We start from the raw sequence: 16499 nt of genomic DNA, 5'->3' as shown, positions 1-16499 counted from the left end.
GTTTCATGTTAAAGTCAAATATGGCAATCATAGAGCTTGTCTGGCCTTTACATTAAAATTTATATCAGGCAATTTGATAATAACATTTGACAAATGCTCACTATGATATATGTGCTGCAAAGAAGGTGTGGTATATATAGATGCCCTTTTTCCGTCCATCTGTCCTTCATTCTGTCCATAACTTTGTCGTGTCTGCTCCATATCTCATAAAGCTTTAAACAGAAATTCATTAAACTTGCCTTCAATGTACATACATTTAGACAATGTGCAAAAGGCATAATTCTTATATGCCATCTCAATGTCCATATTTTACTTCAAGGTCAAGGTTTAAGCCTCCGTGGTCATGTCTGTTCAATATCTCCTTTACCGTTTGAAAGGTTTTCAAAGCATATGGGCCATGCTCTGTGAAAAGGGGGTTTAATGCATGTGTGTAAAGTTATGTTCCAGATTAGCCTGTGCAGTCCACAAGTTAATGTAATTAAGATATTAAAAAGTTAACAAGTCAATCATGCGGACTGGAAAACAATGCCATCGCTTTATGGTCGAAATAATCTCTGTTGGGAATATAGTTATCTCATTGAGGTATTTAATGGCATAAATTACTTGAAACACCCTTGAACATGTCCCTTTAAAATTGTCACCAACTCATTTCATGTTGTATTTTCCTTTCAGGAATTTTTTTGAGAAACTAAACTGGCTTCCTAAATGGAAACAGCAATCTGGTATGCCTGGTATACCTTACCTTCCAATGGAAAATGGCAATGTGAATAGGCTATGGAAGCCTGAAGAAAAATATTCACAGGTAGAGGTACCCCTTTCCACTTGTTTACTGGCATATAAGGAATTTGGGTGTCACATTCATATGAAATATTTTCTTATTTTTCCAGAAAAAATGTGTATAAAATTCAAAAACATTTAATCAAAATTTATTATTTTCTATCCATGAAACTTATTTCAATGTGTTACATGTTTTAATAAGTAACATATTTATTGACATCTGACTTAAAATTCTAACTGACAATCAGAGTTCAGAGTTGAATTTCATGTCCCATTTTTGTTTCAATATTTAGTCTTATAAATAAAGCTTGTACTACTGTTTTCGTAGACCTTTCTTTTTCTTTTTTTTATTTTAGATATTTTTTTTTTGATAATGAAGTTGAGTTCCCTAGTGATTTTATAGATCTTTTTCTCTTGGAAAATTTAAACAGTGTGTTCTTTTTCATAGACATCATCCACCTTTTTGCCGGTACTACGTCCTCAAATGGTTCAGCCCTGCGACTCCCTCCAGAAGCACTACGAGACTCAAGAGGACTCCTATTTGGAACACACATATGAGGAACCCATGTCAGTGGCCCCTAGCCGACCTCCCTCGTGTAGGGAAACGGGCTTGCAGCATAGCTCATTGCAGGAACTTTCCTGCATGGCATGCAGGTGAGTGGAAATGCAAGGCATGGGTCTTATGTTGTTGAAGATATCAAACTCCAATATTTCTGATATATTCAGGTAAATTGTTTATATATTACACACTTTTGTTTAATTCTTATTCACAAGGTTTGGAAGGCTACATCAAACTGGTCACCCTTGAAAAGTTAAAATTGTCCAGTTTCAATGAAACTTTGTAACTAGCCAGATTGCATGGAGACCTAGTTTGATATTATATTTTAGGCTAATCTAGCAAAGGTCAAGGTTTATGTTACTGAAAGCATAAAGGCAGTTTCCTGAATAAAAAAAACTTGAATTAGGGTGGATGTTTGCACTGAAATTGTGTTTGTTGGTATCTCACATGCAAACCTAGCTGGTGAGTTCATATGGGGCCTGTCAGGTTTTAAGGTCAGCTAATTCTGAAAATAATGCTGAAAATAGAAAACCATTTTGTGCTCCAATTGACTTGAGTTTAGATGGAGGTGTACAGTAATTGAGCTTAAATGTGTAGGTAGATAGCTTACATTTATACCTAGTGTCGGAATCAATTTATACCTAGTGTGGGAATCAATTTTACGCCTGTTGGGTCAAGGTATAGGTCACTGTGACAATAAATATGGAAAAAAAAGTTTTATTGAGCTTTAATTTAGAAAGTTGGTTACTTTCATGTAGCCCTTGTTTTTGGAACCAGTTGGAACGGTCTGTTCACTGTTCCTTAAAATTGAGGGGGAAAAAATTCTGCTTTATAAATTTTAATGTCGACCAAGATTGTGATTAAACAATTATGTTTATGAAAGTAAACATTCTGGCTTAACTGTGTTTCTCATATTCAATACGTTGTGTTATTGTCACTAGTCATTATTAGTTTTTTTCTTGCTTGTCCAAGGGGCAGATAACCACACATCTAGGTCAGTTGGTATCGGACTCTCATTCTGAGGTTAATTTGTAATTCAAAATCCCGGTCCAGCTACATAACTTTGATGTTCTCATGGAAAATTTCTACACACAACCCCCCTATGTCATATGCAAGTTGGTCAGTTTTGGGTTACTGGCATTAGTATGTTTACTTGTTATATGTAAACTTGTAAGCTTAGATTAATAAACTTGCCTAAATAATATATATATGTGAGTTACATGGCAAACTTATCACTGTGATATAAATTAAATACTATTGGAAAAAAATATTAATGAAACTAACCAAATGCTGCTTACTACAGTTTTGAGACAGAGAGTGACGATTACTCGTCACCCACTAAATATTTCCCGAGAAGCACAGAGGAACCTCACAATGTCTCGAGACACATGGAAGAACCTCGTACGGTCTCGTTTGCGCTGCCACAGGGTACCTACCTAACCATTCAGGATAGAGTGGGTACTGTCCATATTGTATATCATTACTATGTGCATGTATGCCACTGAATCTGATGATCTTTTGTCATCAATAAGGTCATTTTTTCCTATATGCTGATTTTAAATGCTTATCTGATTTTTGGTTTGTATTCAACCATGTGCATCGTAATAATGCCTTGTCTGTACTACTGCTTTTCACTGCTGGTCCAATTAAGTAGTATTTAGATAGCCATGTATGTTTTATTTTCTGTTAATGAAACCAACATAAGTATTTGAACGTTTAATGTTTAACATAAAATCATAAAACAGGACATAGGCACAGCAAAAATGGATCAGACATAAGCCAGTAAAGCTGTACAATACGTTTCCAGATTTGTCATGATTTAATTGGACATTTTGTTTATCACAGCACATAATATTGCTATTGTTTCCATGGCATGCATGTGTTTGATAGCTTGTCATGCTTGCGTCTTATTGGACAACATCATTATGTTCAATGATGTTGAAATGTGTCGCGTTCTGGCGTTCTGAGAAAACTGGGCATAATGCGTGTGCGTCAAGTGTCGTCCCAGATAAGCCTGTGCAGCCCGCACAGGCTAATAAGGGATGACACTTTCTGCTTTAATGGTATTTTTTGTCCCTAAGGAAGGCCCTTTTTACCGAAAATCTAGTTTAAGCGGAAAGTGTCGTCCCTGATTAACCTGTGCAGACTGCACAGGATAATCTGGGACGACACTTTATGCACATGCATTTTGCCTAGTTTTCTCAGATTGCAACTCAAATGAATGTGTTGCAGATAGTTGCCAGTCCTCGCAAACGACGGAAAAAGAAAGGACTCCACATGGTGGGGAAAAAAGTGGCGGACAATAAGAGGCAGCCAATAAAAACATGAACTTAGCAATGAATGTGAAGGACAAAAACATGTGTTAATTATAAAATGAGATTTCATTGCCTGTTAACAACAATATAAACTAAGTTGTACAATGGTTGGTGAATTATTTATTTCCATGTTAGTTTGGGAACTTATTTTGTCGTGTTGATCCATTTATTTAATATAACTAGTCTGTGTTATCTGATTTTTTTTCTAAGTTATTAATTAATAAGCAAACCTAGTTTTTCAAGTGTAGTACTCATGACTCTTTAAAAAAAAATCTTATTCTGTGTTTATGAATTGTAAAAGAAGACTTCTTACCAAGTTTTTTTTATGTTGTAAAATATATGATTCATTATTTAGTTAAACAGTTCTAGTTTTACAAACTAGTAACCTGTTGCTCAACAATGTTGATGATGTTGTTTTCATGTGCTGTTTTACTTAAATGATTATATTTACCATGTTAAGAAATATTATTTATTAAATATTACGGTTGTGTTTGAGTCTTTTTTAATTTATCTGTATGCGGTAATATTCCTTAATCAAACATAATATGTCCCTTGTCAAGAATCCAATCCATTTTGTAACAAGAAATATCTTTAAAAAAATATATTTGTTGTACATCCTGACTTTGAAATATAGTTAGGAAAAATACGTTTTAAAATAAGCAACTTGATAACAGAGGTTTAATTGTTGTTGTTGTTTTTAATTGTTACTTACACAAAATGTGTGTTTTTATCTGCACATATATTCAAACAACACAGCAATTGCACAGTCTGGTTAGAAACGTTTTGTCGTCTTATTAGGTATTTGACCAGAAAGCGAGATGCGCAGGCTGGGCTATAGCTACGCTGGCTTCATATAGCATAAGACGCGTTTTCCCCGTTATAAGACGGGGTATAATTAAACAATTTCGGTAGTGATTGTTTTCTCATCTTGAAAGCAATACTATGTTATCAACGTTTATCGATGTTTCCTGTGGAAATTTAGTGACCGAGCACTGACCCTGAAATTCTGAGTGATGGATTTTAATGCGTAATTGTAACTGGGCCAAAATTTGTGCCCATATGTCGTACGAACATATAGAGAATAGTCTGGAATTCCTTACACTGTACATTGCTTCAGTGAACTTCTTTTTGCTGTACGCGGACGCAAGAATGTAAGAAAAAGTTCTGTGGGATATCTCTCGAATCAGCCTTCGAATGTATTCATTCGGGTCTGCTTGCGCTATGTAAAGGTCATTCTAGATGAAAAGCTCGGTTAGACAGCTACACAAAAATACATTTACTTCTGAGCTCGGGATAAAGGCATTACATGCAACATATCATCTAAACAGGGCGAGGCTCTGTCGTTTTTGAGCTGAAGATACTATCTGCAAAATCCTGTCCGTTTTTTTAAGCGTTCCGAATTGTTTTGCACCCGATACGTCGTCTCCATATGATGAACATGTGCAGCCAGTTATTTAAAAATATGATAAATTGTGTTACACTCTGGACAAACTGTATTGTGCCACAATTTGACCTTTTACCTCAAAGAGTTACATTTATCTTTGAGACACAGACACTGGTCTCACATGGAACATGTGGTCTCCACATATTGGCAAGTTATTTTGGGAAATAAAGATGAAGTTTCAGTCCGGACGGACGTATAATGCCCGTACGACCTTGACCTTTCTACTAGGGACACGGGATTAACACGCGACATACCGTCTCCTCGTGGTTAACATAGTTATGAGAGCTTTATCGAGCATAATTTCCTTAAGCAGGCTAGACATAAATATTTCCAAAACTTATACCACATGCAGACTTGAATTGCGATATTTAAAATAAAACTTTTTCGTATTTCTTGATCAATGATTTCGAAAAAGCCAAAATCTCAACTTGTGTTTCATTGTAAAACCAAGTGATGAGCGGATGCTTGAATAATTAGGGGTTGACTTTTAATTGTTTAGGGCTAAGTTTAAAATAAAGGTTAATTGAATTCGTCTGGCCTCCTGTGCAAAAGTCACTCCAATTTGAGTCCAACTTCAATGTTCCCATAATCGTTTTACATTAAAATATCTTCTATGTTTTGTGTTTGTACCTTAACCGGTATATTTGAATGCAAAACCTTTCGTAAAAAGTGGAAATTTTATCGCGTATGTTTTGCCGTACATATGTAATTTCCTTCAAAACTTCCAATGACCTGGAATGTTTTTGTTTGTATGCCTCCCTTGAAGAAGAGGGCAAACATTTTTTGCTGGATGGTCAGTTGGTTGATTTGTCTGTCGGAATACCACTTCGTTTCCGATTAATAACTTGTGAACGGAATGGCCAATTGGCTTGATACTTCCCATTTGCTTTGGCCTTTTCCAGTAGATGGCCCCTATTGAAATTGGGGTCACTGTGTCCAAGGTCACTGTCACACAAAGTGAACATTGTTTCTGATCAATTACTTGTGAACGGAGAGACCGATTGGCTTGATACTTCCAATGTGCATTGGCGTTTGGATAGTAGATGGCCCCTATTGAAATTGGTTTCTTTATGTCAAAGGTCATAATCACAATAACTCGTCAACTGATTCATCCATTGGCTTGATACATCCCATTAGCATTTGCCTTGGTCAGTAGATGCCCCCTGTTGAAATTGGGGCCAAAGGTCACTGTCACAATAAATGTGAAAATCGTTTCCGATCATTACATCAAAAACGAATTGACCGATTGGCTTGATACATTACATGTGCATTGGCCTTTGACGATAGATGACCCCTTTTGAAAATGGGGTCACTATTTCAAAGGTCAAGGTCACTGTGGCATTAATTGTTTAATTGGTTTCCGTTCGATATGTCATCAAAGGATTGTGTGATGTGCCTTATACTTTGAAGATGCATTGACCTTGATACGGGATATCGTTAGGGCCATCGTGGTTTCACATGAAAATCCAGAAAATTGCGATAGTGCGATAATACGATGACGACAATACGATGGCGACAGTACGATTACGACAATGTCACATTGCAACAATACGATGGCGACAGTGCGATAGTACGATGGCGATAATACGATGACGACAGTACGATGACTATCGCATTGTCGCCATCGTACTGTCGCATTGTCGCCATCGCATTGTCGCCATCGTACTATCGCATTGTCGCCATGGTACTATCGCATTGTCGCCCTCTTGATTTTAATGTGTAACCACGATGGCACTAACGGTATTCCGTACCTTGAACTGTAGATGATCCCTATTGTGCCTTATCCGTAAGTCACACTAATATTATAGATTATTCTATATCCAATAAATTCATCCAATCGGCATTCTTCATATGTACCACGTGACCGTCCAATATATTCCGGTATTGTATCCAAAAAGTCTGTATTTTTCCATATTGGACAGTTGAGTACAAGTGCGCTAAGCAATTGTTTTATAACGATACCGAGAAAAAGTATCCGAATGTACTACAATCGACTCACACGGGCGCTTGTCTGGAAAATAGCAAAAGATGCAATTAAAGTATTTTAAAATCAAAATTAAAATGAAACAAAGAGCTGAAGAAAAGGATATAGAATAAAAAACTTATTAGACGTTTAAACTGTACAATACGTGATATATTTGGACTCGCACACAGTTTGAAGTCATATTGGACAAGCCGTTATGACGTCAAACTGTGTGCTCGTCCAAATATATCTCCGTATTGTACAGTGAAACGTCTAATAACCTATAATTGTAGTCAGTTTTTTAGCAAAAAATCATTTGGCAATACCCTTTTTTATGGTTATTGTTGTTTTTTGTTGTTGGTGGTGTTGTTTGTTTGTTTGTTGTTGTTTTTTGTGTTGTTTTATTTATTTATTTATGTATTTATTATTTTTTGTTGGGGGGGGGGGGGGCATCTGCATCTTATTTTGTCTAAAGTTTGCGTTTCATAGCGTGCATGTCTTTACTTGGGAATGGCTTCGCGTAATTATATAAATGTAAATGTACATGTATTAATATTCTACATGTCTGTGAAATATACTAACATACAAAATTGCTCGCAACATTCCGATTACGCCAAATTATTTGGACAGTAAAAGTTACTATTTCGAGTTCCTTCATTATCGGCGTTTTGAGTTATTATCTTGACAACATGATGTAATAAAGAAGTAAAATGCTAAGACAAAACACACCGTATTTGCTTTAAACTCAAACAAAAGATGCGCATTCAAACAAGTAAACGCACAAAAGAAAAGGCATTAATTTCAGCGTGAATATTTACTTCATAACGAAGCCATCTTATCGGTGTCTCGCTATTGGTCGACGACAAACGCAACGCAAACAAGACAGCCAAAAGGTCACAGGCATCCACCTGATACCAGATGGAACTCGTAAAGTTCTGAGCAGGTATAGTGTTAACAAACTTAAAATACAGCAAACCACAGGTACTCGGCATTAGCTACTACCCCCCCCCCCCCCAAGCTGCTACCCCCTTCCCAAACTCTCAAAATTGTCCATTAGTAATAAAAAAATAACATGACAAAAAAGTTCGTCGAAAAAAATTATAAATTTTTACTTATAATTATAACAAGGTATGTGACTTAGACCCTTGAATTGCTGATTTCGGCATACCAGCCAATTTCCGTGGTAATCAGATCGATTCTTGGAAATGTTGTTGCAAGTTGGTTTTTTGATGACCGCTTTACGGCAGACTTATGCGAACATGCATCGATTTATTCATTCAGTATGAAGTCTTCTGCGTTGTTTGATACCAGAATTGTGTAAATCGGTTGAAAATTGATGGAGAAGTGAGCTTCGGAAATTGGCTGGTATGCCGAAATCAGCAATTCAATGGTCTAAGTCACATACCTTGTTATATATATAAATAATTATAAAAAAAATTGACGAACTTATTTTGTCATGGGGGTAGCTCTAGTAGCTAATGCCGAGTGCTTGTACAGCAAACTATCCCAACCTCGAAAGGAATTGTATTTAAACGGACGCTAAGAACGAATGTTCACATCATGTTTCATGATGATTAATCAAGAACTCAAAACACATGCCTTCAACAGTGTTGACTTTGTTTCGTTATAGTCTTATAGAGGAAACTGCTTTAAACCCTGGCAGCAATAATTTTCGACGAATCGAAGCCGTGTTTAAATTCGGCCAATATTTCAGTAGAACTCATCTTATAAAAAATAATGAACCGAACTCGACTTGTTGCTAGTGTGGTCAAAATCTGTTACTATAGCAACATATATAATGAAAAATGCCCCAACCCTTGGACGTCGTGCCTTTCAACGGCCTCGTTTTTAATTAACCCTTATACCCATAAAACTGTTTTAAGTAAGTTTAATTATAAATGGGCAAACATTTTGACTTCTAGAGTGTTCATAAGGTTTAACAAAAGCCGGATAAGGCAAATTTCCTTGCCCCTTGACGGCCACGGTTGTGTAAACGGACTCGGAAATTTCGAACATGGTTGAGGTATTATTGTAACTTTTTTTTTTTGAACAACTTCATTATAATTGGGAAAATGCGATTTTCAGAGAGTTCACAAGGTGAATAAAAACTGTAAACAACTCTATATTTATTATCGACGACGACATCAAGTTTTGATCAGTTGCGCTAAAAACACAAACATTGGAAACTGGTTTATGGCCTTACGGAGATAATTGTCACTTTTGTAAGAGTGCAATAATACAATATGTATAAAATCTAAAATGATTTCACGTTAATAACACACAAGTTAATATTTTTTGTAAATGTTCTTGAAAAAAAAATCTAACGGAAATTAGATCTGACTGTAGCTCGATGCAGTTGCTGCTCGGAGTCAACTTCTGCCGACCAGATTTTGATATTGTCCTTCAAGAGTTCCAGGAGCAATGCGCTGTCTTTCCGTGCCTCTTCCGGTTGGATGTTCAGTTCGTTTACTCCAGCGGACACCGCGTCTTTCGCCATATCACACGCGATCTCGTGGGATTCGAGAATCTCAAAATGGAATACCGAGAAATTCAGAACGAGGCCCAATCTGAGAGGATGGCTGGCGGAAAGATGTTCGCGGGCTAATTCGAGCGCATGTGCATAGGCGACTTTCGCGCTGTCGAAAACGCGGTCACTTGTGGTGTATCGGCTAAATTCGGACAGATATCGGAAATAATCGCCTTGCATTTTATGGTAAAATATCTTATTCTCAACGTCTATCGTATGGATAAGGTACGTATCAATCAAATGCAAAACTTCATTGCAGCAAGCTTTCAGTTCGTCCTCGATTTTCATTCGATATTCTCTACTTAGATCTCGTCTGCGACTGGAGCTATCTATCTTCTGCTCGATGGTTGAAATCACCCGCCAGGCGGCACGCTTGTTTCCAACATGGTTCTTGTAGGCGTTCGCGAACAGGTTTCGCTCCTCGACTGTCAATTCTTGTCCTGTCACGACGATTGCCCGGATGTGACTTACCATGTCCTCCCAACGCCCAGCCTCCTCTGCCAACTGCGCGCGCTCTAGCAGCGTCCTGCGATCATCACTCGACATTTTATGCTGCAAACCAACAACAGCTTGTACGAACTAGAGTTATCACAATCTACTAACAGTTCAAAGCGATTTTGACGTCTAAAGGCGCGCGTAAAATGTGTTCCGATAACTATAAGCGGAGCTTTTGGCAACAATTTTGTCGACGAAAATGAAAAAATGTCCCACAATATCCTTAAAAAGTCAAAATAAAAATGATATATCTCACTGCTGCATAAAGAGTTTATTATTGAATCTTTTTCGGAGTCAGATAGGATTAAAGTTCGCCTTGTGATCTTATTTTCTTTATCGGTTTGAATCCGTTAATATAATGCGCGTGTTCAGCTAAATTTTAAGTCCAAAAAGCCGCTACCGCATTTCTTACTCCTATCTCATGAAAACGACATATTCATGTTCACGCTAACGACAAATCCAGTTTCTCGAATTTTAAAATTCACCGTTGTTTTCTATTTTCTTAGCAAACGTATGTACGTGATGATTTAAACAGCAAAACTGTCCGGATACTCCACCTGAACATTTCAAGTATCTCACAATCAATACACACAGCTGCTACAGGCGATATCTGTTATTGTCCAATTCCAGACGTTCAATAAATTAAATTCCAATCAAAAGAACGTCTTCTTTGCGAGCCTTTAATGCACTTTTTTACAGTGTGTCACTAGACGGTTGACAGTCTATAATCGATTCAATTAATTCATTATGTATACATCCGAGCAATCACAACCTGGAATCGTCCTATCTTCTCCAGTAAAAATATCACGAATCTAATAGATCTTCATCGAAAACTAAACAAAAGTACAATAATTGTGTCCGTTGTTAAGCCTTGGTAAAAATATTGTTTCATTGTCAACGAGTTTAGGAAAAGCCTAATGTGCATATATTATTTCCTGATCGAAGATTTGCTGCTTGCGTGATCGCATAAAGTTACAAAAAAGTAACTACAAATAACTTGTTTTATCTACACTTTATTCAACTCTGTGTATTAATCCGCTGTAATTTCAGTCGCCGCAATAGACGATTCGAACGGTGTCGTTTAAACCTATATTAAATTACTCATTTAAATGCCCAAAATTTGACACAAATCTTTCTTTTTTGTATCCATTAAAACATGCCATTTGATATCATCGATCCAATTTTTATGTTATTATGGCTCTTAAAAATACAAGGCCGTTGTATCGGTAGAATTTCTCATCAAAAGAATTGCGAATAATTGGTTTCACAAGTTTTGCTTTATTCCCAAATTATATAAGCAAATATCGCGTGGTTTATTTGATCGAATATTTATAAGGTCATTGCATTACAACAAATATTACAAAGTCGCTGACTTTCAAATTGGTTGACCGTATGATTACGGATTTATGAAAGTAATTAATTGAACAAAGCTTTATCGTAAAATGAAATTTGGGTTAACCTGATTAAAAACTGATCGTCCCACATAATGATTACTTATTCATGATCATATTTCTATGCAAAATATATTTTTACAGTATATTACATATGCATGGTTGTCGCAAAAATACAGCATCATTGATGGGGAACAATGTTTTTAGCTATCACTTATTATACAGGCATATTTGTATTACCGTATAAGCCGTCTCAAGCCCATAAAGTTAATATGCATGTTCCCCAGTACATGGTCTGGTCGACATCAGATTTACTATTCGGGGATTGCGAATATGAGTCCAATCATGTGTAAGGGATGTTCGCTGTGTACATGTTAAGTTTACCCTATTTAATTCAGCTCGACCACACGAAATGCCTGAGACTTATTTAAACTCGCCGTTTCCTGGTTAGAATCAGTACTTGGTGTCCTTGGGGGAGATATAACAAGAAATATCTTTAAAAAAAGATATACGGCGTTGATTGTGGTTGGATTTGGTGAAAGGTAAAGAGTTCAATTAATGAGATCAAAGATAGCAAATGTCTTTTTCTGTGCAGTTCTTAGCTGCATGATACGCAGTACGGGATGTTACGCGGAGTTTTCGCGGCTTATTTTACATTATTACAAATTGCTGGTCATAAACCTACAGATACAAAACAGAAAACCAAAAGAAGAATGGAAGTGAAATTAAAACATTAAGTCAACCGGCTACACGCGAAGTATCCGTACATATTTTAAATATTCATATGCGCGTTTTTCGAACAAACCTGTTTTAGTGGTTTGTCGATTATTAACAGTATCGAGAATCATCGCGCTCATGCTTAAAGGGGCTTTTTCACAGATTTTGGCATGTTTTGAAGTTTGTCATTAAATGCTTTATATTGATAATTGTAAACATTGGATCTAAAAAGCTCCAGTAAACAATCAAGAATAAAATTAATAAAAGCAAAAAAAGTAGACCGCATCAGGGCTCGAACTAGTGACCCCCGGAGTCCTACAATTAGTCTGCTCGGCCATCCTGCCAAGTATGTATGAAAGACGTATTTTATACTTTATATAAACAATCTTAGTAGTTTCACAAAATTAAACGACAACAACAGAACTCTCCAAATTATTCAATCGTTTCGCGTTACAACGCTTTATAATTTTCAGGTTTTTAAATCGTCAAAAGATGCATATAATGGCTATATTAGACCATGGTAAATGTTCAGTATTACTGTTACCTCACAAATATCATAACTAAAACGAAAATTTGCGAATCTGAAACAACTTTTTCGGCGTAAGCTGTATTAAGCCAGCTTTTCACCTTAGCCTGACCTTTGTTAGCGTCCAATAGAATTCAAATAAAACTTCCCGCGGCCAAGTACAGATGAATACACTTCATTGACTGCATTGGCTGATTTGAGAATACGACCAGAACATTGTCCGCGTCTTTGTAACACTGTTTTACTGCGTGTTCAGCATGAAACAATTTTATATCTAATGAAAAGGCTTAATAGATAGAACAGTTTTACACTCAATCTCGACATCAATACAGTTTGTGCGTCCACCTTTTATTTTTAGAAGATTTTCAGCGCGAGAACGTTTGCACTTAAAGGCTATTTTCTCATATTTAGTACTAACTTCCATACTCCTGTCAACATGTTAACATGTTAAAGTATAGAGAGCAGTGGAAGCGAAGACTCACTTTAATGCATTGCATTTCAACTCGCGAGGTATATCGGGTCAATTTTCGGCCACTGTGTGTGAATGTCAGGGTTTACATACAGGTCATCGCTGCGTCTCTACCCTATGTGCTGATCGGAGTTCGCGGCCAGGAAAATAATCGTTACATAATAAAGACGCTATAGCGTGAACTAGGTGAACTGGAATTTTCTTTAGACCAGACAGATGTTAAATGAAGATATCCAGCGATATCATATGGTATGTCAATAATAGATTCTTAATGTGTTTTACAACAATACCATGATAAATATTATTTTTAGTTAATTTAACAAGAATTATGCCATCATATTGACTAATGAATTAAGCATGAGCGCAATGATTCTCGATACTGTTAAAAATCGAATCAAATAGCAACGCCAGACAAACCACTAAAACAGGTTTGTTCGAAGAATGCGCGTATAAATATTTAAAATATATACGGATACTTCGCGTGTGGCCGGTTGACTCATATGTTTTAATTTCACTTCCATTCTTCTTTTGGTTTTCTGTTTTGTATCTATACGTTTATGACCAGCAATATGTAATAATGTAAAATAAGCCGCGAAAACTCCGCGTATCATCCCGTACTGCGTTTGCTGCAGCTAAAAACTGCACAGAAAAAGACATTCGCTATCTTTGATCTCATTCATTGAAGTCTTTACCTTTCATAAATTATATCGCTGAATATTTTCATTTGACATATTTCTGGTCTAAAGAAAACTCCACTGCCAGATTCTTGAGTCAGATAGACTTCAGCACTTATCAGACAATAATGGTCTGGAGCTGTTAATGAAATAACATGCTGAGATTGACCCTTTGAGAAGGTTAACCCGAGAAAGTGATTTATTGCTGCTGACCGCAAGTCTTCCAGATAACCCAAACACTTCACTTAGTTCACGCGATTGCGTCTATATTATATACGATTATTTCACTGGCCGCGAAGTGACCCTGATACTGGCGCTGGCAATCCTAGGTGCACGCACAAACTGCATTGATGTCGAGAGTTTAGCGTAAAACTGTTCTATCTATCAAGCCTTCATTAGAGATAAAATTGTTTCATTCAGTAAAACAGTGATACAAAGACGCGTCGATGTTTCCAATGTTCTGGTGGTATGTTCAAATCAGCCAATTGAATAAATGAAGTGTATTCATTCGTATCTAGCCGCGGGAAATTTTATTTGAATTTTATTGGATACTTACAAAGGTCAGATAAGGTGAAAAGCTGGCTTATACAGCTACGCCGAAAAACCGCTCCCACAGTGGGTATCTTTTACCTTCCGGATAAACAAGTTCCATCTTTCACGACTCCTGTTTAATGCTTATTTTTAGCGGCTTTTTTACATCTCGTATAAATAATATTGCCACGGAATAAGATTTTTACTCGTACTTATTCTGGCATAACCATTTTTCCCCGAATTAAACGTTTTGTTGCGCTTTATTCTTTTATTGTATGTCGATTTATGTAAGAGTTCATTTTACATGTACAAATATATTTTTTCAACAATAACTATAAATAAAAAATTATATGTAAACTATATGAATTAAGTGAACGAGAGCATTTTAATTTCCATTAAGCAATCGTATTTTCGGTGTGCAATTTTTGTAACAAATTTAAACCAAATTATGATTCAATGTTTATTGGTGCAACGGAAATTCAAAGCTTATGATGCATAGTAAAGATTTTTTTTTTAATTTTGGGCCGCGCTATGTAAAAACCGGGCTGGATGCATGTGCAGTCCGCACAGTCAATTAAGGACGACACTTTCCGCCTTTAATGGATTTTCATTACAAAAACACATCTTTACATGCTAGTAGATACTTCCTGCATCTGCATTTACCCGGAGCGCGGCTCATGTGTATATATGTAATATATGTTAATATATTGTAATAATATGTAATAAGACTTAATGTAAAAGGTAAACATATCCTTGATAAATTGACAAATTGTTTGGTGAGATGCTTTTGTTTCTATTGTATGAGTGTTAATATCGTATGCAAGATTATGTCCTGTTTAATTAACAATAATAATAATAAATGTATAGGGCTTGATAATATTTTTACGTCGCAATGTAAGTTTTTTTTATCGCACATTCCTTTAATAGTCTAATGTTCTTCATATAATTTTTTTCACACACATATTGCAGATTTAATAGACTAGAATAATATGCTTCAAAAGACATTTCACCGCTGTTCTCAAAATAGTAAAAAGTTCTTTATCATTTATATTCGTTTTGAATAAATAGTTTTCGGGACAATTCGCTCGGTTACGATACAACATAGAAAAAGCTTTTTTATTTACCGGTAGAAATCACTTGACATACTAAAGTCGACAAGCTTTGGTTTCAAACAATATTTTCGATCTGTTCTGTTCTATTAACACGTAAGATCACGAAGTTATCGAGAATATCGAGTCTTAATAAACTCACCAAGGGATGTGCTCGATTTTGAAATAATCCTTCAATATGCATTTACACATATAGCTAACAATGTTTACATCCCTTTGAAATTACGAACCGTATCAACAGTTATTATTTTAACGTAATTCTCCTTGGTAGATAAAAAAGATTCAGATTTATGTGTACCACGGAGCGTATATTGATATTGTCTCATCTAGAGTCCGTGTGTGTACCTATATTACATGTGGTGTGGAGATCCGTATAAAATCTTTTGAAAAGAAGACCCGTCTAGTATTGACTAGAGTATACTAGTATCTGGTTTACCGTGTTCTGTTTACAACTGATACTGAAGGTAAACTCTAATGAAAAGTTAATATAAATCAAGCAACTATGAATTAAAATCAAGCAACTATGAATTAATATGTATAAGAATTCCTTAACTAAGTCTAAGATATAAAAAAACGATTAATATTGGAACTTTTAACACATTTCTCATGGGTGTAAATACATAAATATTATCTGAACATATGCATGACTGTTTGCTTCTTATGCAAAATTCTAAATGTTTGGACTTTATAATATTATGCATATGCTACTCCTAAGATAGGTGCCAAGATGAAAACCATGACAAAAATATAAAATGTTTATAAATTGATAAGCAAACGAAATTGGGAAATACACATTGGGACATCTTCTTATTTTCACACATACTCAGTCAGCTGAATATGCATTTAAAACAAGTACATCAAAATGAACAAACTTTAAATCCGTGAAATGATAACAAATATCCCAAAGTTCCAAACCGCAAACGTTTCCAGCTTTGCTCTGCGTTTAATCTATCTACTCCGTGTTTATAAATCTCTCGTTACATTCATCGATTTCGGTGAATG

General features: G+C 35.9%; 2 protein-coding genes across 9 annotated transcripts in view; one reads left to right on the top strand and one right to left on the bottom strand.

Moving 5' to 3' along the window:
* LOC127855348 (uncharacterized) overlaps positions 1–4139 on the top strand; it is a 62920-nt gene extending 58781 nt beyond the window's left edge. For 7 of the 8 annotated variants that reach the window (XM_052390840.1, XM_052390847.1, XM_052390846.1 and 4 more), the window contains 4 exons: positions 673–802; positions 1226–1431; positions 2640–2790; positions 3569–4139. In XM_052390840.1, coding sequence (XP_052246800.1) covers positions 673–802; positions 1226–1431; positions 2640–2790; positions 3569–3664 — 583 coding nt within the window. In that variant the 3' untranslated portion in view covers positions 3665–4139. Of the gene's footprint in view, positions 1–672; positions 803–1225; positions 1432–2639; positions 2795–3568 lie in introns of all 8 variants that reach the window. The other variant, XM_052390841.1, reaches the window with a different exon arrangement.
* A 5239-nt stretch (positions 4140–9378) lies between these two features.
* Positions 9379–10131, bottom strand: LOC127854647 (uncharacterized). The gene is made up of 2 exons (XM_052389709.1): positions 9943–10131; positions 9379–9585 (listed from the first exon to the last, which is right to left on the bottom strand). The coding sequence occupies exons 1-2, from the start codon at positions 10129–10131 to the stop codon at positions 9379–9381; spliced, it is 396 nt and encodes a 131-aa protein (XP_052245669.1).
* Between the last annotated feature and the right edge of the window lie 6368 nt (positions 10132–16499).

This window comes from Dreissena polymorpha, chromosome 13 (assembly GCF_020536995.1).
Source record: "Dreissena polymorpha isolate Duluth1 chromosome 13, UMN_Dpol_1.0, whole genome shotgun sequence".
Lineage (NCBI taxonomy): Eukaryota > Metazoa > Mollusca > Bivalvia > Myida > Dreissenidae > Dreissena > Dreissena polymorpha.
This window is presented reverse-complemented; position numbering and strand designations above follow the sequence as displayed.

Bases quoted from the DNA above. Each gene is read 5' to 3' on its own strand.
- LOC127854647 (XM_052389709.1), bottom strand. From the start codon at position 10,131: ATGTCGAGTGATGATCGCAGGACGCTGCTAGAGCGCGCGCAGTTGGCA. The intron at 9,586-9,942 runs GTGATTTCAACC...TTCCATTTTGAG, and splicing joins ACAAGCGTGCCGCCTGGCGG to ATTCTCGAATCCCACGAGAT.